The 18,753-nt window shown below is 46.7% G+C and overlaps 1 protein-coding gene and 1 long non-coding RNA gene across 2 annotated transcripts in view; one reads left to right on the top strand and one right to left on the bottom strand.

Moving 5' to 3' along the window:
* LOC128598700 (uncharacterized) overlaps positions 1–14,009 on the bottom strand; it is a 43,407-nt gene extending 29,398 nt beyond the window's left edge. Inside the window, exon 1 of the long non-coding RNA XR_008383685.1 lies at positions 13,791–14,009. This is a non-coding gene — a long non-coding RNA (uncharacterized LOC128598700). The remainder of the gene's footprint in view (positions 1–13,790) is intronic.
* On the top strand, positions 7,395–12,400 carry DLX6 (distal-less homeobox 6). The gene is made up of 3 exons (XM_053609355.1): positions 7,395–8,190; positions 9,474–9,667; positions 11,688–12,400. Exons 1-3 carry the CDS (start codon positions 7,761–7,763, stop codon positions 11,937–11,939), a joined length of 876 nt encoding a protein of 291 aa, XP_053465330.1. The 5' UTR covers positions 7,395–7,760; the 3' UTR covers positions 11,940–12,400.
* Positions 14,010–18,753: the final 4,744 nt, after the last annotated feature.

Genomic DNA, 18,753 nt, shown 5'->3' with positions numbered 1-18,753 from the left:
GGAGCGGCCAAATCAAAGCTTGGGAGACAGTTTGACAGGGCGCTTGAAATACTGCTTTTAATTTTGGTAAGATTTTCAAGGGGGGGGGAGCGTTGAAAGAACCGCAACTTTCTCCTGTAATTCAAGCGGCCAGAGAGGACCGAGAGGACTCCAGCCTCTGTCATATGGGGGAACACACAATGAGAAATTGCTTCAAGATACAGTAGGGATTTATTCTTTCCCTACCCCCACCTTTCCCGTGCTGAGAACTTCACAGAGAGGATGGCAAGGAAAGGGAAGTCCAGGATGTCAAAAATCTGTGCATAGTTCTAACTGTGAGACCAGAAGTGTTAACCCCAGCCCTGCGCCCATCCTACAGACCGAACCGGCATCTTCTGTTGATCAGCCACCCCCCTGCTTCACCTTCCCCAGTCTGGAGCTGGGGGTTGGGGAAGAGCCACACTGTGCAGCCACCGCCTAAGTCCAACCCAGGCTGGCTTCAATGAAAGCTGACAAATCCGGCGAGTCTAGCAGAAATTTTCTTCGACCCTAATTCAATTTTAAAGCGGATTTTTACTATTAAAATCGCTGCCGAGCAACACATTGAATTAATCTGACTGTACGGTTTTAATTACAGTGAGGGTTTCTCTACAAATCTGTACAAGACAGTGGCTGGCTCTTGGAGGATCTCTGCCTCCTGAATCCCATTATCGGGCCCCTAGTTCCCCGCAGACGGCGGCGCGAGGGAGCCAGCTGCGGGCGCGGGCGTTCCTGTCGCCCTCTGCTGCTGCTGTCCCTCCTGTCTCCTGCCCCTCGCCCCTTCCTTTACCCCAGGCTTTGGAGAGCCTGGGACGCCTGCCTGTCTGTTTGGGATCGCTGCAGTGACATCCCGAAACGCTACGCTCGCTTGACTCTTGGGTTCAAGACATTTGAGACTCCCAAGCCTCATTCTTAAAATGGTTCATTTTCTCCAGGGAAGGTGACCCCCTTGTAGTTTTTCAACCAGTCGTCCTGCTTCGACTTCGCTGCTGTTAGAGCTGGCAATGTGATGCCCTGGCTGTTTGAGGGAAAAACAGGCTAAGAAACAGGGAGGAGAGGAGTCAGAGGTAGGAGACTGGAAGATGAAGTGCGAATTGGAGGTCTACCTCCCCCACTCCATCCCACCAGCTCCAGAAGGAAATGTGCAGGGCGCGGATCCGCAGACAAACAGGACCACTTTTATCAGCGTTAGTTGTGTTTACTTGTAGTATACTTTGTGGGAGAATGGTACCTAGCGAACAGGATGGGGAAGAAAATTTAAAGACTGGCACTCTCATAATGCAGCAGATTCACATTCATTCTCTTCTGCCCCATTCTTTTTCTAACTTCCATTCCCTGTATACCTCCTGTTCTTTTTCCACTCTCTCCTTCCCTCTCCACAAAGTATGTGGAGGGAAAAATGGTGAACCCAAAGATGAGCCAGACAAATGGGCACAACCTTTCAATGAGTATTGACAGAATTCAAGCCTCTGTGAAGGAAGGGCCCTGCTTGCAGAGTGAAAAGGATGAGAACCATTTTTGCTCTCTAAACAAAATTAGTGAAACCTGCAGAAAAAAAATACAGCAAACTATTTCATTCTCAGGGTAAGATGGATGGAGGTGGCTTCCTTTTTTCTAGGTTTATGCTTAAAAAAAAGACATTTTTCTGAATAAAAGAAAAGAGAAAGGGCACAGTTTAAAGAATGGGCTTAAGAAAAACAACAAAAGAAAAAAGAAAGAAAAAGAAAAACAACACCCCCCCACACCTGCTTCTAAGGACTCTCAAATCTGTTGTTCTCTAAGAAAAGTTTTGCTAAAAAAACTAATAAATTACCTTCTCATTTCTTCTAAAATAAAGAAGTAGCCATGAACATATGAATATGAAAACCACCAGTTCATTTACATCACAAGGGTAGTCAGATACAAAACAATTCTCTCACTCACCCTCCCACCCCCAAGTGGTTTCCATTTATTTTTCTGTTGTAACAAGAGAACCATCTAAAAGTTCACATGATAGCAAGAGGATGTTTTCCATACCAGGTTTTCCTGAAGAGCTGTCCCAAACCTAACTGTCCCTTAATGTTGAGGCATTTGCTGTGACTTTGTTATTGTTACTGCTGATGAAGGGATGAAGGAATTAAACAGAAGATGCTTCAAGGCATTTAGGAAGACGCTTGTTCAAGGCATTTAGGAAGATGCTTGGACAGCTATATTAACTCCTTATTATGCCTAAAAATAGTCCGCTGTTTCCTGTTGATACTTTTCCCCTCCTACTCCAGGGCTGCATTTATCCTGCAATGGTCAGGGGGGTCCTGTTTTCCAAAGACTGGTTTGATTAAAACTCACTAACACTCCTTTCTTTCTCCCTTTGCCCTAATATATTTACCAGCGGGGCAAATATGGAAGTGGGTGCTCAGCCTTGGCTTAGCCTACAGATTAAAAAGACAAACATTGACATTTATCTTGATTTAATCTAAGTGTTTAAACATTGTGGAGTTCTTTTTTTCTGGGCTTGGAAAAAGAAGAATGCTTGTGTAGTAGAGAGTGGAGTCCTACACTTGCGAAAAGAGAAAGAGAAGACTGCAAACAGGCAGACATCCTTCATATGCAATCCCAAAATTAGGGAATGTAGAAACATGTGTTGCTTTTTCCCTGAATCAATTCAGGTCCAATATAGAAATTTTTGGGTGCTCACATACCTGGGAATGGAGTCAGGAGGCAAATGGTATTCATTTTGAGGACTAGTTCACTTTGTTTTCATAACTCCATTGGATTCTAGGTTAAAAGCCTGTAAAGGAGCTTCTAGATTGGGGCATGCATAGTTAATATTCTCCAAATTCAATCCTGAAAAAATCTGTGATGCTCCCTCTCCCAGGGTAGGATGTAACATGTTGGAGTTTACCAGCTGCCTGTTCTTGATACCAAGGACTGGAGAGATGAGGGAAATGTTGTCCCCAAAACTTCAGTGAAGCTCCTTTTGGGCGTGGAATAAACAGCCCGATTCTTAGTTGGATTTTGAGGAATCTGAGAGAGAAAGGTGTTAATATGAACATTACAGCTTTATCAATAGAGAAAATAACACCAAACTCTCAGTGTTTTCTTGCTTTCTCTGCATAGGCTGATACTTTTGGCTACTGAAGATACCACCACTGGCCTGGTCTAAGAAAAGGAAAGAGGCAGCTCCCATGTGCCCGGGAGCTTTCACAGGTGTGCATGTTGGGGGAGGGGAGAAAGGTGTTCTGGATTTCAGGATATCAGGCACCCTTTCTGTACACACATGCACAAACAGAATTTTACAGTACTCTGAATGAGGAAAAGACTAGCAGGAATTTTTTTTTCCACCAATGTCTCCTGTTGAGAAGGGGGTTCACTGGAACAGAGTGAAGGGATTTTATCCACAATCCCATGGCTGTGTAAATCAATACCAAGTTATTTCTTTGAATTCAAAAGCTATTTATCCAGGTCTAATTTCTTTAGAATTACGTGATAACTGAGCTCAACTTAGCAACAAAACCCAGCCAGGCCCTGACTGGCTTGAATGTACTTCTACAGCCAGAGGAGGCTGCAAAACCACCTTGGACACTGAATGCATTCCCAGGACTACATGCGTGGGCAAACACCAGTTCAGAGTCGGAACAGCTGGAGGCCTTGCTCCAACAGTGGCCTTCAGTGGACCCAGGAGGTCTCATGTTGGCAACATGCAAGTATTTCTCGCTAAATAACATGGACACTTGCAATACAAGTTCTAATACCTCAACACCTTAAGAAGCAAAAAGCAGCTTAGGCCTCAAATCCTGCCTCTTAAACTTCTAAGTGAATGTGACCCTAATTTAGTACAAACCCTAAAAGAGCCTCAGGCCTCCCAGGCCAGATAGCAGAGTTTACTTTTATTTTTGAATGATAAAGGCTTCACTGGCCCCGTCTGCTCTTTTCCTCCTCCCATCCACAAGGGTTAGTCCGGGTTCCCTGCGGGCGAGACAAAGCGGTAGGAGCCAGGACTCTCGCTGGCGCCGAGGAGCCTGGAGCCCCTGAGGTGTGCGCCTTCCAACAAGGCCCCGAAAGACTAGAGTTTTTACCTCTCGAAGACAGACGGGAGTTGCGGGCTGGACTAGGGCAAGCTAAGGATGACTCCAATCTCCGAGCTTCGGGTCTTTATTGCCGCCAAAGAAACTGAGGGAAGGACTGGGAAGCAGATCGGCGGAGAGAAATTACAGGGGAATGACCGCCCCGAGAGGCTCCCGCTGTGAAACCGACTCTGCCCGGCGAAATGTACCGGCAGTGCCTGGTGGCAGAGGCCACTCGCGGCGCGTCACCTTGGCGCGTTGTGTGCGGGCAATATTAGTTCTCTGGCTTTCTATTTTCAGAACTATCAGGAAAGTCGTACGGTCAGGCTTGCATTTTAGATTCTATCCCTCAAATGCACAGAGAAAGCACTATCAAGCCAGAAGGGACCGAACCGGATGGCTCCACTCGCCAGCCCCTGACCCTCTAAGCCCAGCCTGCATCTCCTAGTAGGTCTCAGCAGAACCTTTACCACACGCAACAATTGCCTTCTCGGTGCAGTTGCACACTTGCTCCACTGGAACAGTGAAATGAAAGGATTTTATCCACTGCATAATGGAGAGTGCTGCGAGCCGCTAAGCTACACTTAAGACAATCCCAGCCCGCTGAGCTTCCTCAAGCACCAAACCAGAAAAAAAAAAAAAATCCCTTTGCAAATAGAGGCAGCTGCACTGTTCGTCTGGTGCTCAAGTGCACGGTCCTTCCCTGGCCCCCCACGACCCGACCCACCTTGCTCGGGGTGCGGCCAGAGTCGCGGGAAGCTATCTAGAAAAGCAATGCACCTGCGAGCTTAAAGGGAGAAACACACAAGCATAGGGGGCGAAACACCTTCACCGTGTTAACAGCAAGCTGCAGGGCATAAAACAATAAAACTGCCACGTCTACCTGCTGGCTTGGAGGACATTACAAACAGTCTCGGCGCGCAGCCCGGGTGCATTTGAGAGCGCCCTAGGGTTGTGGGGTGAAAGGAGTGCGGGACCTTTCCCTGATCTCCCCTTTTGTGCCTCCCCCCACCCCCAGCATTTACCCCTTACCCAGTCCACCTTTCATTTTCCTTGAAGCTTTTTTGTTGTTTTAATTCACTGCAGATTTGTAAACGTGTGGATCGGGTTACTGGTTCGCGTGCTAAAGTGCACCTCTTATTAAAAGGAGGGGAACTAGGCACGCAGCTTAAAAATGAATTCAAAGTTCCTGAACCGGCTCCCGAGACTCCAGAAGTTCAGCACGGATGGGAAAGGAGGGGGCGAGGAGAGCAAACGCTGCTGACCTGGGAACTCTGAAGAAAACCTGCGGGCTGCGGGCTGCCGGGTGAGAGCTTCAGGTCTTCTTATATATAAAAGGAAGGAAAAAAAGAAAAAGAAAAAGGCAAACTGGCCAAGAGATGCCTGGAGACCCCCGGCTGGGAGCTGGGAATATCAATTAGCATAAACCGCTGGTGGCCAGCTTCCCGCAACGTGTAGGGTCCGCTCAGGTCCGTCACGCAGCCACCTTTTTATGGAGTTACATGGGCAAGCAGCAAAATTTCTCCATTTCTCGGTTTCCTTGGGTCCTATAATTTATGGGGTCCAAGCGAAGTAGGGTGCAAAGAAGTTCCCAATGGCTTTCCCAAAACAAGACAGACTTGTGCCCTCAAATTCCGGACAGGGTAACACAGAGTTGTTATATTGTACAATTCTCCGTGTTGCCAAAGGCTCAAAGCTTAGGTCTCTGCGCAGACGGAAAAGTGGACGCAGAGACGGAGGGGGTCTGTCTGCAGGTCTTGCCCACCCAGTCTCAATACTCTGTCAACACCGGCTCACGGGGCCTTCCCGCAGTCTCTGGACTCAGAACCTTGGCGTGGCCCGACCTGCCCTCGGAGCCTGGTCCTGGGTCCTGGGTCCGGCCTTCCTACCTGGTGCTCGGGCCTGGACTGCGAGCCAGGGTTCCGCTGTCTCTGCTCCGATGCCTGGACCAGAGTGGGTCTGGAGACCGGAGGGAGAAAGGCTAGATCCACATTCTTGGGCTGCTCCGAACTTAATGTCTTTCCCCAGTCCATCTTTGAAAGAGAAGTGGTTCTACCACCTGGATGTGCGGATATAAATCCCCTTGCAAATAATAAATGGATTAATAATAACAAGGTATGAAGTTCTTTTTATAGAAAAAAAGGAGAGAATTGAAACTAAATGCGGCAGTTAGACAACCATTTTGATAAGAGGATAATTGAGGCGACACTGGTGTATAATTAGAGGATAATTTATGCTATATCCACTTTTATTCCACCTCCCAAAATAAACCCAGTCCATAATCATTACAGGCAAATTGTTCAGAATTTTATAGCAGCAATTTGAACAAAGTACTGCAGTTAATCATGGGAGATTTTTGTGTATTCCTGATTAGAACTCTAATTGCCTCCTTCCAGAAAGTAAAAATAACTGTAAAACGACTCTATTTTTATCATTAACAATGTTGACAATAAAATAAAATCAATTGGAATTGTAATCGAGAGACAAATTTAGGACGAAGGCACTTTTACTTGGGTAGTTTATATTGTAATCAAGATTTGCCAAACCACTAACCGCATGTATCATTTGCATATATTTGAAAGCATTACAGTAGCTTCTGTTTTCAATAGGAAAAAATGCATTACTGTCAGCCCTCCAACGATTCGTTTTCCGAAAAGGCTGCTGCGTTCTGGGGGAAAAAGAAAAGGACCCCCGCCCTCCTTCTGGTCCAATATATAGAAAATATGGCCTGAAACAAGCAGGAACCTCGCCAGAACACGGTCTAATTTTTCATTTTCTTTACCAACCCCCCATGGAGTGGAGCCCAGGTGTGGGGGTTCTTCTTCCCTCTGTAGTTTCAATAAAGTACGTCTAGAAAAATCCACGATGACAGGGCGCTCCCTCGGGAGTGTAGTGGGACTGGGGTAGGAGGGAGGTCAAGGGAGGGGGCCTGGATTTAAATGCAGGGGGCACTGCTTCTGCGCACAGGCAGCCTGCAAGGGTGCCGAGAGGAACCCCCCGGCCAGGCTGTTTCAGAGCTGAGACACTAAGAACTGCGACAACGGAATTTGGGACACGCGGGGCAGCGAGGAGCATCGGCGTCCGGCCGGGCGGAGGCGCCTCCCTCCGCGGCGGTCCCGGGCACCGCGCGGAGCGGCCCCCGGCTGCAGCTCCGGACTGGGATTGGAGTTTGCGTTTAGGTAGGCAGAAGAACTCGGCGAGCGGCTCACACGCCAGTAGAAGCCGTGCGCCTGTGACGTCAGGGGGCGACTGACCAATGGGAACGCGCTGCCCTTTGGAGACAAACCATTCGACTCGTGGCGTCTGCATCAAGTCTGAAAGCAGACGCGCAACTTTCGCAGAATCCACCTTAAAATCTCTGCCTTAAACTGCACCAGCCCCCAAAAAATCCAAGGGGGGAAAGTAGGGGGGGAGAGCAGATTCCCCCCTCCCCCTCTCCTCTCCCATCCCTCCCCCTTCCTCCTCCCTTTGAGTTAACAAGGCCCCGCTCACTATATCTCTTTATATTAAAAATATATATATTAGAGAAGAGCGAGGGAGAGGGAGAACCACCTCCGCCCCCTCTTTTAAAATTTTTTTTTAAATTTTTTGCAAGGATCCAAAGAGCTAAGGTGGCTGCAGAGGGGAGAGCGGCGCGAGCCAAGTGGGGGAGGGTGGAGGAAACCCGGGAGAAGGCTTTCTCCAGCCCCCAAAGTTTTGATGATGACCATGACTACGATGGCTGACGGCTTGGAAGGCCAGGACTCGTCCAAATCTGCTTTCATGGAGTTCGGGCAGCAGCAGCAGCAGCAGCAGCAACAGCAGCAGCAGCAGCAGCAACAGCAGCCACCGCCGCCGCCGCCGCCGCCGCCGCAGCCGCACTCACAGCAGAGCTCCCCGGCCATGGCAGGCGCGCACTACCCTCTGCACTGCCTGCACTCGGCGGCGGCGGCGGCGGCGGCCGGCTCTCACCATCACCACCACCACCAGCACCACCACCACGGCTCGCCCTACGCGTCAGGCGGAGGCAACTCCTACAACCACCGCTCGCTCGCCGCCTACCCCTACATGAGCCACTCGCAGCACAGCCCTTACCTCCAGTCCTACCACAACAGCAGCGCGGCCGCCCAGACACGAGGGGACGACACAGGTGAGAGGCCGCCGGGGCAGCTCGCTTCTCCCGCCTCCCGACTGCCCCCTACCCCGCCCGCCCCGCTCACTTCCTCAACGCCGGGGCCTCCGCCGGCCCCCTCCCCCAGGCGGCCCGGCGCGCCCTCCGCCTGGCCCCGCGTGCGCCCGCTTGCTTGGCGCCTGCCTGCCGGCCTCTCCCAGCTGGGCCCCTTCCCGCCGCCGCGGACCCCCGGCTTCCTTGCAGCGCGGCCCTCCTCGCTCCCTCGCCTCCCGCGAGCAGCTTGGGCTGCGCCCCGGGTTCGCTGCAGGCATCGCTCGACAAGTTGGTCCTCTCTACGCTCTCCAGCCCACTGGGTCTGTGCGCCCTTTTCCATTGCTTCGTCTCTCCGAGCTGTAACCCACCTTTGCCAGAACTGGGGACATTTCTGGGCCGGAACTGGGGGTCCTGTTTTTCATCGCAGCCCATGCTGGGCAGGCAGTGGCCTACTTTGCGTGGGGCGCCCCGTGCGTCTCAGTGACTCGGTGGGAAGCTGGCGTGGCCTTTGGCTGTGGTTAAACTAGTGACAGTTGGGCTCTTTCCTGTAGACTTTTAGGTGTCCCCCACCTCCATCTCGGACTTAGCCCCCTCCCTCTGGTTTTTTGGTAAAATATTGGCTGCTTCTTTGTTCCTGGAGGCTAAGGAGAGGAGGATCTCAGGCTGATGGTTCTCAGCATCAAAAAGGGACGGAGTTGCCGTGAGAGGTGCAGGTTGCTCGCGGGCAGGTCTGAGCGGTTCGTTGTGTTTTGTTCGGGGTTTTGGCCCCTCTTAGAAGAATCATCTCGGACATGCCGAGGGGGGTTGATGCACCGGGCTTGGAGCTGGTGACATCCACACAACTGGCTGCAAAAACCCCTGCGTAGTTCAAGCACAGCTTCGGGCACTGTAAAGGCCGAGGGCCTTGGCTCCGCCTGTAGAGTAGCAGCCAAGTAGAGCTGCAGCAGCGTAGTAGAGCTACGCCTTGTGCCACTTAGGGCCAGCGCTGCCTCCGGGGAGGCAGAGCCCTCTGTTTTCCTGAGGGCCTTGGGCTCACCCTCAACCCAGCCACCACGTAGTTTGGGCCAGAGACAGTCTCAGGGAGAAACTTCTGCAACCCACTGGGAGCACATGGGCACCTAGACTCAGAGAGGCCAGGGCTTTGTGGGAACTCTTCTAGGAAATACCTTATTGGGCTTTGGGGGAGACCTGGGGCAGACCAGGCCACGTGCAGGGAGACAGCAGCAGTGGCCTCACAGTAACCATTTCTCTGTGTCATTTGCTTGCAGATCAACAAAAAACTACAGTGATTGAAAATGGGGAAATCAGGTTCAATGGAAAAGGGAAAAAGATTCGGAAGCCTCGGACCATTTATTCCAGCCTACAGCTCCAGGCTTTAAACCATCGCTTTCAGCAAACTCAATACCTGGCCCTTCCTGAGAGAGCTGAACTGGCAGCTTCCTTAGGACTGACACAAACACAGGTAATTCCCGAGAAGCCTGAGTATCCCTGAAATGCTGGCCCTGCTTGCAGATGGGGCAGGGAAAACGTCAGGAGGAATTCTTGGCCTAGTCAACTAAGGATGGAAGGAGCTTAATGACAAATGCCTTTGCTCCAGTTATCCACTTTCCTGGGACAACACAGTTCGGAATGAATGACCTGGTATTGAATACTGGATTGGATTTGCGCATCCTCCTAGCCCTCTGCGACCCCACCCCAGCCTAGCATCCTTTGATGACCAAACTAATAATTCAATTGAGTCTTATTCCAGAGCAGAATGACATGAAAGAGAACAAACATTTAGGAAAAAATGGTAAACAGACCAGGTGACAGAATAAGGTTCACCTTTCTTAAGGATCCTTTTGTAGGCCCTGGGAGCTAACAAGAATTTTAACTTATTAATACAGAAGAATTATAAAATGAAATAGGAAAAGAAAAAAAAAAAGACAGGTAAGACATAGGCTCCAATGTAGTTTAGTAAAGGCACAAACATGCAGACTGGATGAGTTTTTCAGAAGATTTCCCTAACTTAGTGGTTAAGTCATCCTAGGTGATGTGGCTGGTGCAGTCTGAGCTACCTTCTTGGAGCATAGGACGGGTGTACCGTGGCAGAGTTAGAGATTAGAGAGAAGTATTGTGCAAATGATAACAGGTGGAGCCACAGTTATGTTCATTTACTTAAGTTCTTTTGTCCTACTAATTGAAAGACATCTGGGGCATTTCAGATATAACAAGAAGAAGCTTAAGTTGAGTATAGGAGGACTCAGGTCATGAAGCCAGGCTGCAATCACCTGCAGTTTTTGTCCTTGCTGATAAACTTAGCTGCATAGAGTGGTAGGCCTCACTGGAGGTAAATAATCTTTAACAAGGGTAAATAATTAAAGGTAAATAATCTTTAATGAGACCATTGCTGGGGACTCATTGTGCATGGCCTTAAAATAGATAGTCCTTAAGCTCTTCTTTCCAATTTAGCCTGTTTTCTCTTGCCATATTGCCACTGAAAATATTTGGAGTTTCATATGAAGGGATTCTAGCTACTCAGTGACACATATTCCTCTTGGAAAAGCAGATACCTGTGACTAAGGAATTTTAAAGGTAAAGGAAACCACAGTAGAATTTTTTTCTTCAAATACAGTAAATCCAGAACATTGGTCAGGATAGATACCATCCCACATTCCTGATTCACATTTAATTTTTGGAAGCCCCGATTTTTAGTTACTACACTAATGATCATGTGATGATTGTCGACTACAATTTGACCAAACAACATGCAAAGTAGGAGATGAGAGAGATGCAATCCTTAATCCCTGCAGGATTATGAGGATATATATTTGTACCTCTGGAGAAAGATGCTCCATGCATAGTCTATGTCATGTGCAAGATATGCAAAGATACCTTCAGGGCATTTAGTTTTAAATGTATAGGGTCTGATCATTTTACAATCATATGCTCCCTGTATATTCATAGAATACTGGTTTTGGAGGCTAGCAAATATACAAACATAGACTGTCAGAGGAGATGCGTTCGATTGTATGGTTTTGATCCAAAAAGTGCTCCTTTTTTTTTTTTTTTTTTTTTTGGCCGGAGCTGGGTTTGAACCCGCCGCCTCCGGCATATGGGACCGGCGCCCTACTCCTTGAGCCACAGGCGCCACCCCAAAAAGTGCTCCTTTTAAAATCCTTCTTTAGACTTTGAATTTGTTCATCTCATTCACTTTATTTTTTATTTTATTCTTATTTATGCTGTCTTTTTAAACCCGAGCTAACATCCAACTCAAGAATTATTTTAGGTATCCAGACAAGATACCTAGTAGGTTGGAAGAAGAGCGAATGGAAGAGGCTAGAAAGAGGCGGGGGAAGTTGGGGACTTGTCTTGTTGGCTTTTGCAGGAGTGGTTTTCTGATTTTATTTTTGTTTTTTAAATATTGCTTCCAAAGCCTGGAGTGACACTAGATGTACTAGTTCAATATTTATCAGGCCTAATGATTGCTGAATTTCTTGCAGGTGAAGATATGGTTTCAGAACAAACGCTCTAAGTTTAAGAAACTGCTGAAGCAAGGCAGTAACCCTCATGAGAGTGACCCCCTCCCTGGCTCAGCAGCCCTGTCGCCACGCTCTCCGGCACTGCCTCCAGTGTGGGACGTTTCAGCCTCAGCCAAGGGTGTCAGTATGCCCCCCAACAGCTACATGCCTGGCTATTCGCACTGGTACTCCTCTCCACACCAGGACACGATGCAGAGACCACAGATGATGTGAGTTGTCCAAGGGAACACCCTAGGGAAACATCTGAATAAGGCAAGAAGGATCTGGGACCTGCTTGCATCTGCCAAACCGAGCCAAAGGAGCAGGCTCGAGAGAACTTTGTATGTGTGGCTAGAAGCCACCTGGGCAATTGTGTGTGTGTGTCTCTCTCTCTCTCTTCCCCCATTACCCTCCCCCTCGCCCTCTTTCTCCTTCCTTTCTTTTCAGCTCTTCTTCCCTCTCTTTTATTTTCATCCTTCCTTTTCCTTTCTATCATTTTTTCCTTTTTCTCTTTCTTTTTTTCTTCTCATTTGCCTTCTCCCTTGAGCAACCTCAGTAATTGATACTGTATGTCAGAGAGAGAGAGAGGAGGGGAGACTGGTTTCTATGGCATCACTCCTGAAACCCCTTACTGTAAGGATATTTTCCTTTACCCCTTGGGATCCAGGCTTTGAGCCTTCTCTTCTCTTTGGGAGTATGCATCAAAATGACTTTTTTAATGGACATTTCCCCACCACCACCAGAAGAATCTGCACAAACATGGCAGCGTTTTTACTTGTTTAATAAGCTTAAGACATTACATGATGAAAGGGAAGCATTTTGGACTCCTGCATTTTTATTTACCAATCCCAGACTGACAAAAAAAAAAAAAAAAAAAGGAAAGAAAGAAAGAAAAAGAAAAACCCTCACATAAGTCTTTTTTCTAAAGAAAAAGGAAAAATCGGCTGTAAGATTAGAACATTGCATCAAAGGAAACGCTGCATGTTTTATCAAAATGAAATGACCAGGAATGATGATTGATTAAAACAAACAAACAAAAAAACCGCTCTTTCCCCACCCCACCCACAAACCCTGAACTGGAATAAGGAAAGAGGAAACAACCAAAATCACCATTCTATTGCTTTGACACCTTTACTAAGTGAATTGGTGGCATTCACTAAGCTAATAGGGACGTTTATATCAAGAAACATTTCTGTATATATTGTTGAATTTTAGTTGTACATATACTTTGTATGTTTTTGTCTTCTTTCATATATGGAGTAAAAGCCACGAAACGCTGAGAGTGTCTTGCGTATTTCTCTCTGTGTGCCTCTGTCTCTCTCTTCCTTCCCCCCCATCTCTTCCTCTCCCTCCCATTATATTTTCTATTACTCTTAAAAGAATTTCTATTTCCTAATATGGGAAGTCCTATATATAAATATCAAGTGCTTGCAGAGATGTCACTTTGCACCACCAGCCTTTGTCTTAAGTACTTTAACCACAGACGTTTCCTCAGCTTTCTTTACGTATTCAGTTTTTATTGTAATCTCTACACATTTATTTTTTTAAACATTAGAATGCCCCATCCTCAAGTTAACCTCTAAACCTCCAGTAGTTTCTAATGCTGAAACTGAGTATTCTCCTTTCCCTTTTCCCAGCTGAAAAAAATACAGGCATATTTGTCTTTGTTTGGAAGCAGGTTTTTTTTGTTTTTTTTTTTGTTTGTTTTAACAAAAAGAAGCAAGAATAAAAGAAAAAAATCCCAGAAAGTAGAATGCACAATTATGCCTACTTAATGTTCAAGACCCATTGCCAGTTAGCTAGGTAGGAAAAGCACTATCCTGGATAAAATACATCCTTCCGATCTTGGGGAAAGCACAGAAATAATGAAAATGAAAAGTCCTTTCGTCATAGAAGCAGGAAGCCCCATACTGGGAGAATTAATGGCTACAGACCTGGGCATCCTTCAAATTATGAACCTTGAAACCACTGAGCCATTTATCAGAAGTCAATAGAGATACTCAGAGTGCTCCATATAATGACAGCGACATACAGTTGTGCAAAAGGACAGTCACTATAATTAGACACAAAGCAAAGACTACTTACCAATATACCCGTTCCTTTTTTTGTTGAGCAACTTCCACTCTCAGTCAGTCTTCAGAATGGTTTAAAACTGATCAGTCTTGTCATTTTCTAGCATTCGCATTGTTACATTAGGAAAAATGTTTTCTTTTCTTTTTTCCCCCTTCCTACTGTGAAACTTTGGGTTCGTAGCTCCCCAGGATCAATTCTGAACAAAGCCTCCAGCTGCAGTGCCATCCAATTTGAAGCAGACATTGGGGACAATTTAAGGTTTTTATCCACAAGAAGGTTTTTTTCCATTCTCTTAAATGCAGCCATAATTAGAGTAATTTTTCATGTAGCCCGCTGATTACAGCGTTTTTACCGTCAAAGATAATTACCTGTAATTTTCTTCCACTTTTAATACTAAAAAGCCATCTTTATTTAGATTCAGGAACAGGAAAGGCGAAACAAAAGAGGGAAATTATTCTGTTATTCATACACAAATTGCAGAGACGTAGGACCTAAAATTGAAAATTAACCAAAATTATAATGCTGAAAAGAATGGAAGAGGCTGCAGAAGTACAGCTGGTAGTGGGGCTTTGCTGAATTATTCAAATTACGTTAGAAAGCTACCATACATCGAAACCAACACTAATTTTTCTTTAAAAAAAAATTCACCAGATACATGCCAAACCACTGTGAGTGCAAGGAATATTGAAACCCAGCAAATGCATGTTAATATATCAGAAGTGCAGTCATGATGCATCTTATATCAATTTTTTGCCACTTAACATCAGATTAATTGAATTCTGCCAGGGAGTACCCCCAGACTTTCCTTGGAACTGGGCTTCCTTTGGATTCTTTGAACCTCAAGGGTTAATATTTTCACTCCTTAGAATTTATTGACCCCATAGTAAGCCTATTCCTGAGGGAGGGATTGGTAGGAGGGGCGTGAGCGAAAGCTTCGCCTAGTGGCAGTGACTACTACGCCTCCCCACGTTCAAACTTCCCCAGAGGTTGTAGAGTTCGAGTTCTTGAGCCTAGTTCTGACCATATTCCTATTTGAGAGACAGAGAGAGGGAGAACACAATGGGGGGATTGACCAGGACCATTTCTCTTTTGCGCTAAAAAGCATCTCATCTTTTGACACAACTTAGCCAGAAGGCTTCCACCACCAGAGAAAGCCCTTTATGTTCTGGAGTGGGGAAGCCAAAGATTTCTCAGGGTCTTGCACTTAACATCTCCAGTTGCTTATAAAGTCTACAAGGTCAGGAAACAGCGTCATCTATAGATAGAATAGCACTGCTTCTTGTTGGAGTGTTGGTGCTTTCCTAAACCGCAGCTCCGTGCTGTGCCTCAAACAATCTCGCCCTTCCAACCCCAAGGTCTCAGCATTTGGGCTCCGCGGGCAATAGCTCCGAGATCCGCCTTATCCTACCCTTCCCTCACCGCCCAAAACACTGACTCGAGGAGAAGGCCACGAAAAGCAGCCTTGAACGGTTTCAGAGGCCAGTTAGAAAGGGCTGCACAAGCGATAGATTCAGTCTGCACCTGTCCTTGCAAATGTCCGCATACCTGTGATTCTAACGGAGCCCCATCACCAGCTCCGTTAGACTTCTTGATGCCTCAAAACCTTGTCATGCCCACATGTAAAGACCTCAATGGATTCAGTTAGATTAGCTGTAACAATTTTCATAGATTTCATCTTGGATTCTCCAACTAGCTCCCTCCACACCTTCTAGAAAACTGGTCCTTTCTGCAATCTCTAGTTACACCAAATACATACATTAACAACATAGAAAGCAAGAAAGACAAGTCCAGTTCTTAAGTATTCCACACTCACCCAAATCCTTTTACTGACCAGAACAACCAACCCCTTTACTGTTAAAGGGGGATAAAAGGTCAGAATTGAAAAACCTATACAGCAAAGTTGTAGCCCATGATAAATTACAACAGCAACACATATAGGTTGGAAGTGTAAGCAGAGAAACATGAGTTGTGCCTTGAAGTATTTAAGAAATAAAAACTTACCCCCAGTGAATATCTCTTAAGCAATGATCAGGGTCTAGAAATCTATACTGAACCGAAGCAGAGGAGAATATTTTTCTGAGTCTCAGGGCAGAAGCTCTTTCTCTATATTCTTGGTTGAGTGAGCACATCCAGGTGTGAAATTGTTTGCACACCCCAGCACCTCTTATATTGCCAGCAAAATTAGCTGTTATTACTGTCACTGTTTAGTGATGGTTAGCGTGATACAAAAAAAAAAAAAACTGCTGTAATCAAGACCTGGCGCATCTTTGCAAATTACAGATAATTGTAAACGTCCAGATTATGATAATAGCATCCTAATCCAGCCTGCAATATAATTATTACAGAGTGTTACATCTGAAACTGTCCAGTAGGGCTAATTCAGCCATTATTTAGACCCTATTTTTGCACTGCAAATGGGTTGCTGAGTTGAAAATGTACGATTGTAATTTCACGGGGCACTCAATGAGTAATGGTATAGGAAGAGGAAAATACAAAAGTGAAATGTGAACAGTAGCGATCAAATCAAACCCTGAAGGACAAAAGACTGTTTGATTCATATGGAAAAAGAAGAGCAGGAATTAAGAAAATAGCAAATCAGTGGCCTGAAGCATTATGTGTCCAAATCTTCAATAGTGCAGGGCTGATGTGTTTGTAAGGGCTGCTGTGTCTGCTGCTGCCTGGGGTCTGAAGTATCTTTTTTTCTTTTCAACCTTCTATTTGTTTTTCTTTTTACCTAATGTGTGTCTCTGCTTTTTTTTTTTAAAAAAAGCACCTCTTCCTCAACACACACACAGAACTGTGTTTCACCAATATTTCCTCCAAAGTGGCCTCAGAGTATGCCAGTCACTGGTTTGTGATCATTTTCTTAAATGAATTTGCGATTTCTCTTGTTACCAGAGCAATATACCCTGGACACTTGTAAGTGGTGTTCCAGTGCTCTGTCTCCATTCTCTTTCATATTGAACTAAATCATTAAGAGTCCTACTGGATATACGCCCAAAGTGTATTAATTGCTGCTAATTAAATATAGCTAGCTGGGAAACTGTCTTCTCCAGTCAGCTCATCTAGCTTTTGGTTTTAATCCCATCATTATCTTTTATTAATTAACACCCCCCCCAAATAACCAGTCCAGCTGCTGCTTTTGTCACATCACTGATACGCCAAAATGAGCAAAGTCAGTCTCCTTAAAATAAGGGAAGACAAAAGAGAGAGGGGGTTGGAGAAGTTAGAGCAAGAGAGGCTGGAGAGAGACGGAGGGACTGTGCAGGTCACAGAGTCAAATCTCTCTGGGGGTTCAAGCTGTTGCTTCCAGGAGGATGAACCCTGCCCTGGTTGAGGATTCTGGAGTCCCTATTGGTTCTTGGTGGGAACCTGTCAGTCAAGGATATCTAAAGCCCTTACATCCAGGAGCTCCATTTTTCCACTATGAGCACAGAGAATTTCCATGGCATCTTTTTCAGCCTCTAGGCCAGTGTGAGTTGACTGTCCCCTCCTTCCACCACTTCACAGACCCAGGAGATGCCCAGCCAAGGCCACCGTGCATGGTGGCAAACTGGCTTCCTAGCTCCTGGGAATTTAAGGGCAATAATGAAATATCCCCTGTTTAGTGACCCCTGTTTATAGATGAAAGCTGAGTCCATATCCAGCCTCTTCCTCCACGCCCCTCTTTCCCCACCTTGCAAAAGACAAGCGGCAGAAATAGTCCTTGGATGACAATAAGCTTCCAGTGGCAGATTTCTGTCTTCTAGCCTAGCCCGGAAAAAAAAAAAAAACGTTAAAATAATCGTAGCTTGGAAACTATTTACTGCCCTTCACCCCCACACACTTCTTTAGAAAAAATTACTCTTGATTGCTTATGCCGGTGAAGATTCTACAGAGAATCCTTACTGAAACTGGGAAGGAGGGATGGAGTGTGTGTGTGTAATGGTGTTATGAAGCCATTTTTTCCCTTCCTGTGGTGAAAGGTCGTAATGTGTGGTATTTCATGGTTTTATATAAATCTTGGTTTAGGATGTGGAACAGACTCAATAATACATGCGCTTTTGGCAAAGAGTCTCCTTCAGACCCCCATAAATCCGAAGTAAATAAGTCCAAGCGAACAAAAGAGCAGAAACACTTAATTGCAGCAAAACAGGACTCTCATCTCCTTTAAAGAGAGATTCATGTAAATTCCCCTAGTTCCTATCTTCACGGTTAGAGCTCGACCTATAAAACAGGTTATTACATTACTGCCGGCAGCTCTGGATGATTGAAAGGCAAGCCTCTCCCCTCTGGTCCCCTCCTCCCGCCACCCAACACTCTCGGCCGCTGCAGTAGATATCGTGTACACTTTTTACCTTGCACCACTGAGAAATCTAAACCTGTCACATGCAAAAGAAAACGCTGAGGGTGGGGGGAAGAGTCTGGCTGCGTAAAAAAGTATTTAACAAATCCGACATATGCCGCCACTATTTTGGCTATTTGAGGCCCAGAGTTCTCTGTGACTGGGCCAGGGTTGAAAAAACACTAAGTACTGTTTGTAAAGACCGCGGGCAACCTGGGAACGCGAGCCGGCGAAAGCAGCCGCAGCAGCGCCCCCTCCCCAAGTCCTGGGCGGCGAGAGCCTCCTCCACCCAGCTTTTGTGGGAGGGGGTGCTTCAGGGCGGAGAGGAGCGGTGACCGCAGGCGGATCTGCCGGCGTGGCGCGCTTCCCGGAGGTGCCCGAGGGCGTCTGCCCTCAGGGTGTGCCTCCGGGGAGGGCTGGAGAACGCTTGGTTGGCGAGATCCCAGCGGCCAGTGGGAGGCGTGCGATCCCAGGGGTTGCGGAGATGGGAAGAGGAGGAGGAGGTGGTGGGGTAGCCCTAAAGATCCCTCTTCCCTAATACAGTGGAGCGCCGAGGCGGAGTAGCCGAGAGGCGGGAGCAGTGTTCTAGCAGGCATCTCCTGTGCTTCGGGCCGGGGCTCAGGAGACTGAGCGGTGTCAAGGCCGAAGTGA

This window comes from Nycticebus coucang, chromosome 11, assembly GCF_027406575.1.
Source record: "Nycticebus coucang isolate mNycCou1 chromosome 11, mNycCou1.pri, whole genome shotgun sequence".
NCBI lineage: Eukaryota > Metazoa > Chordata > Mammalia > Primates > Lorisidae > Nycticebus > Nycticebus coucang.
This window is presented reverse-complemented; position numbering and strand designations above follow the sequence as displayed.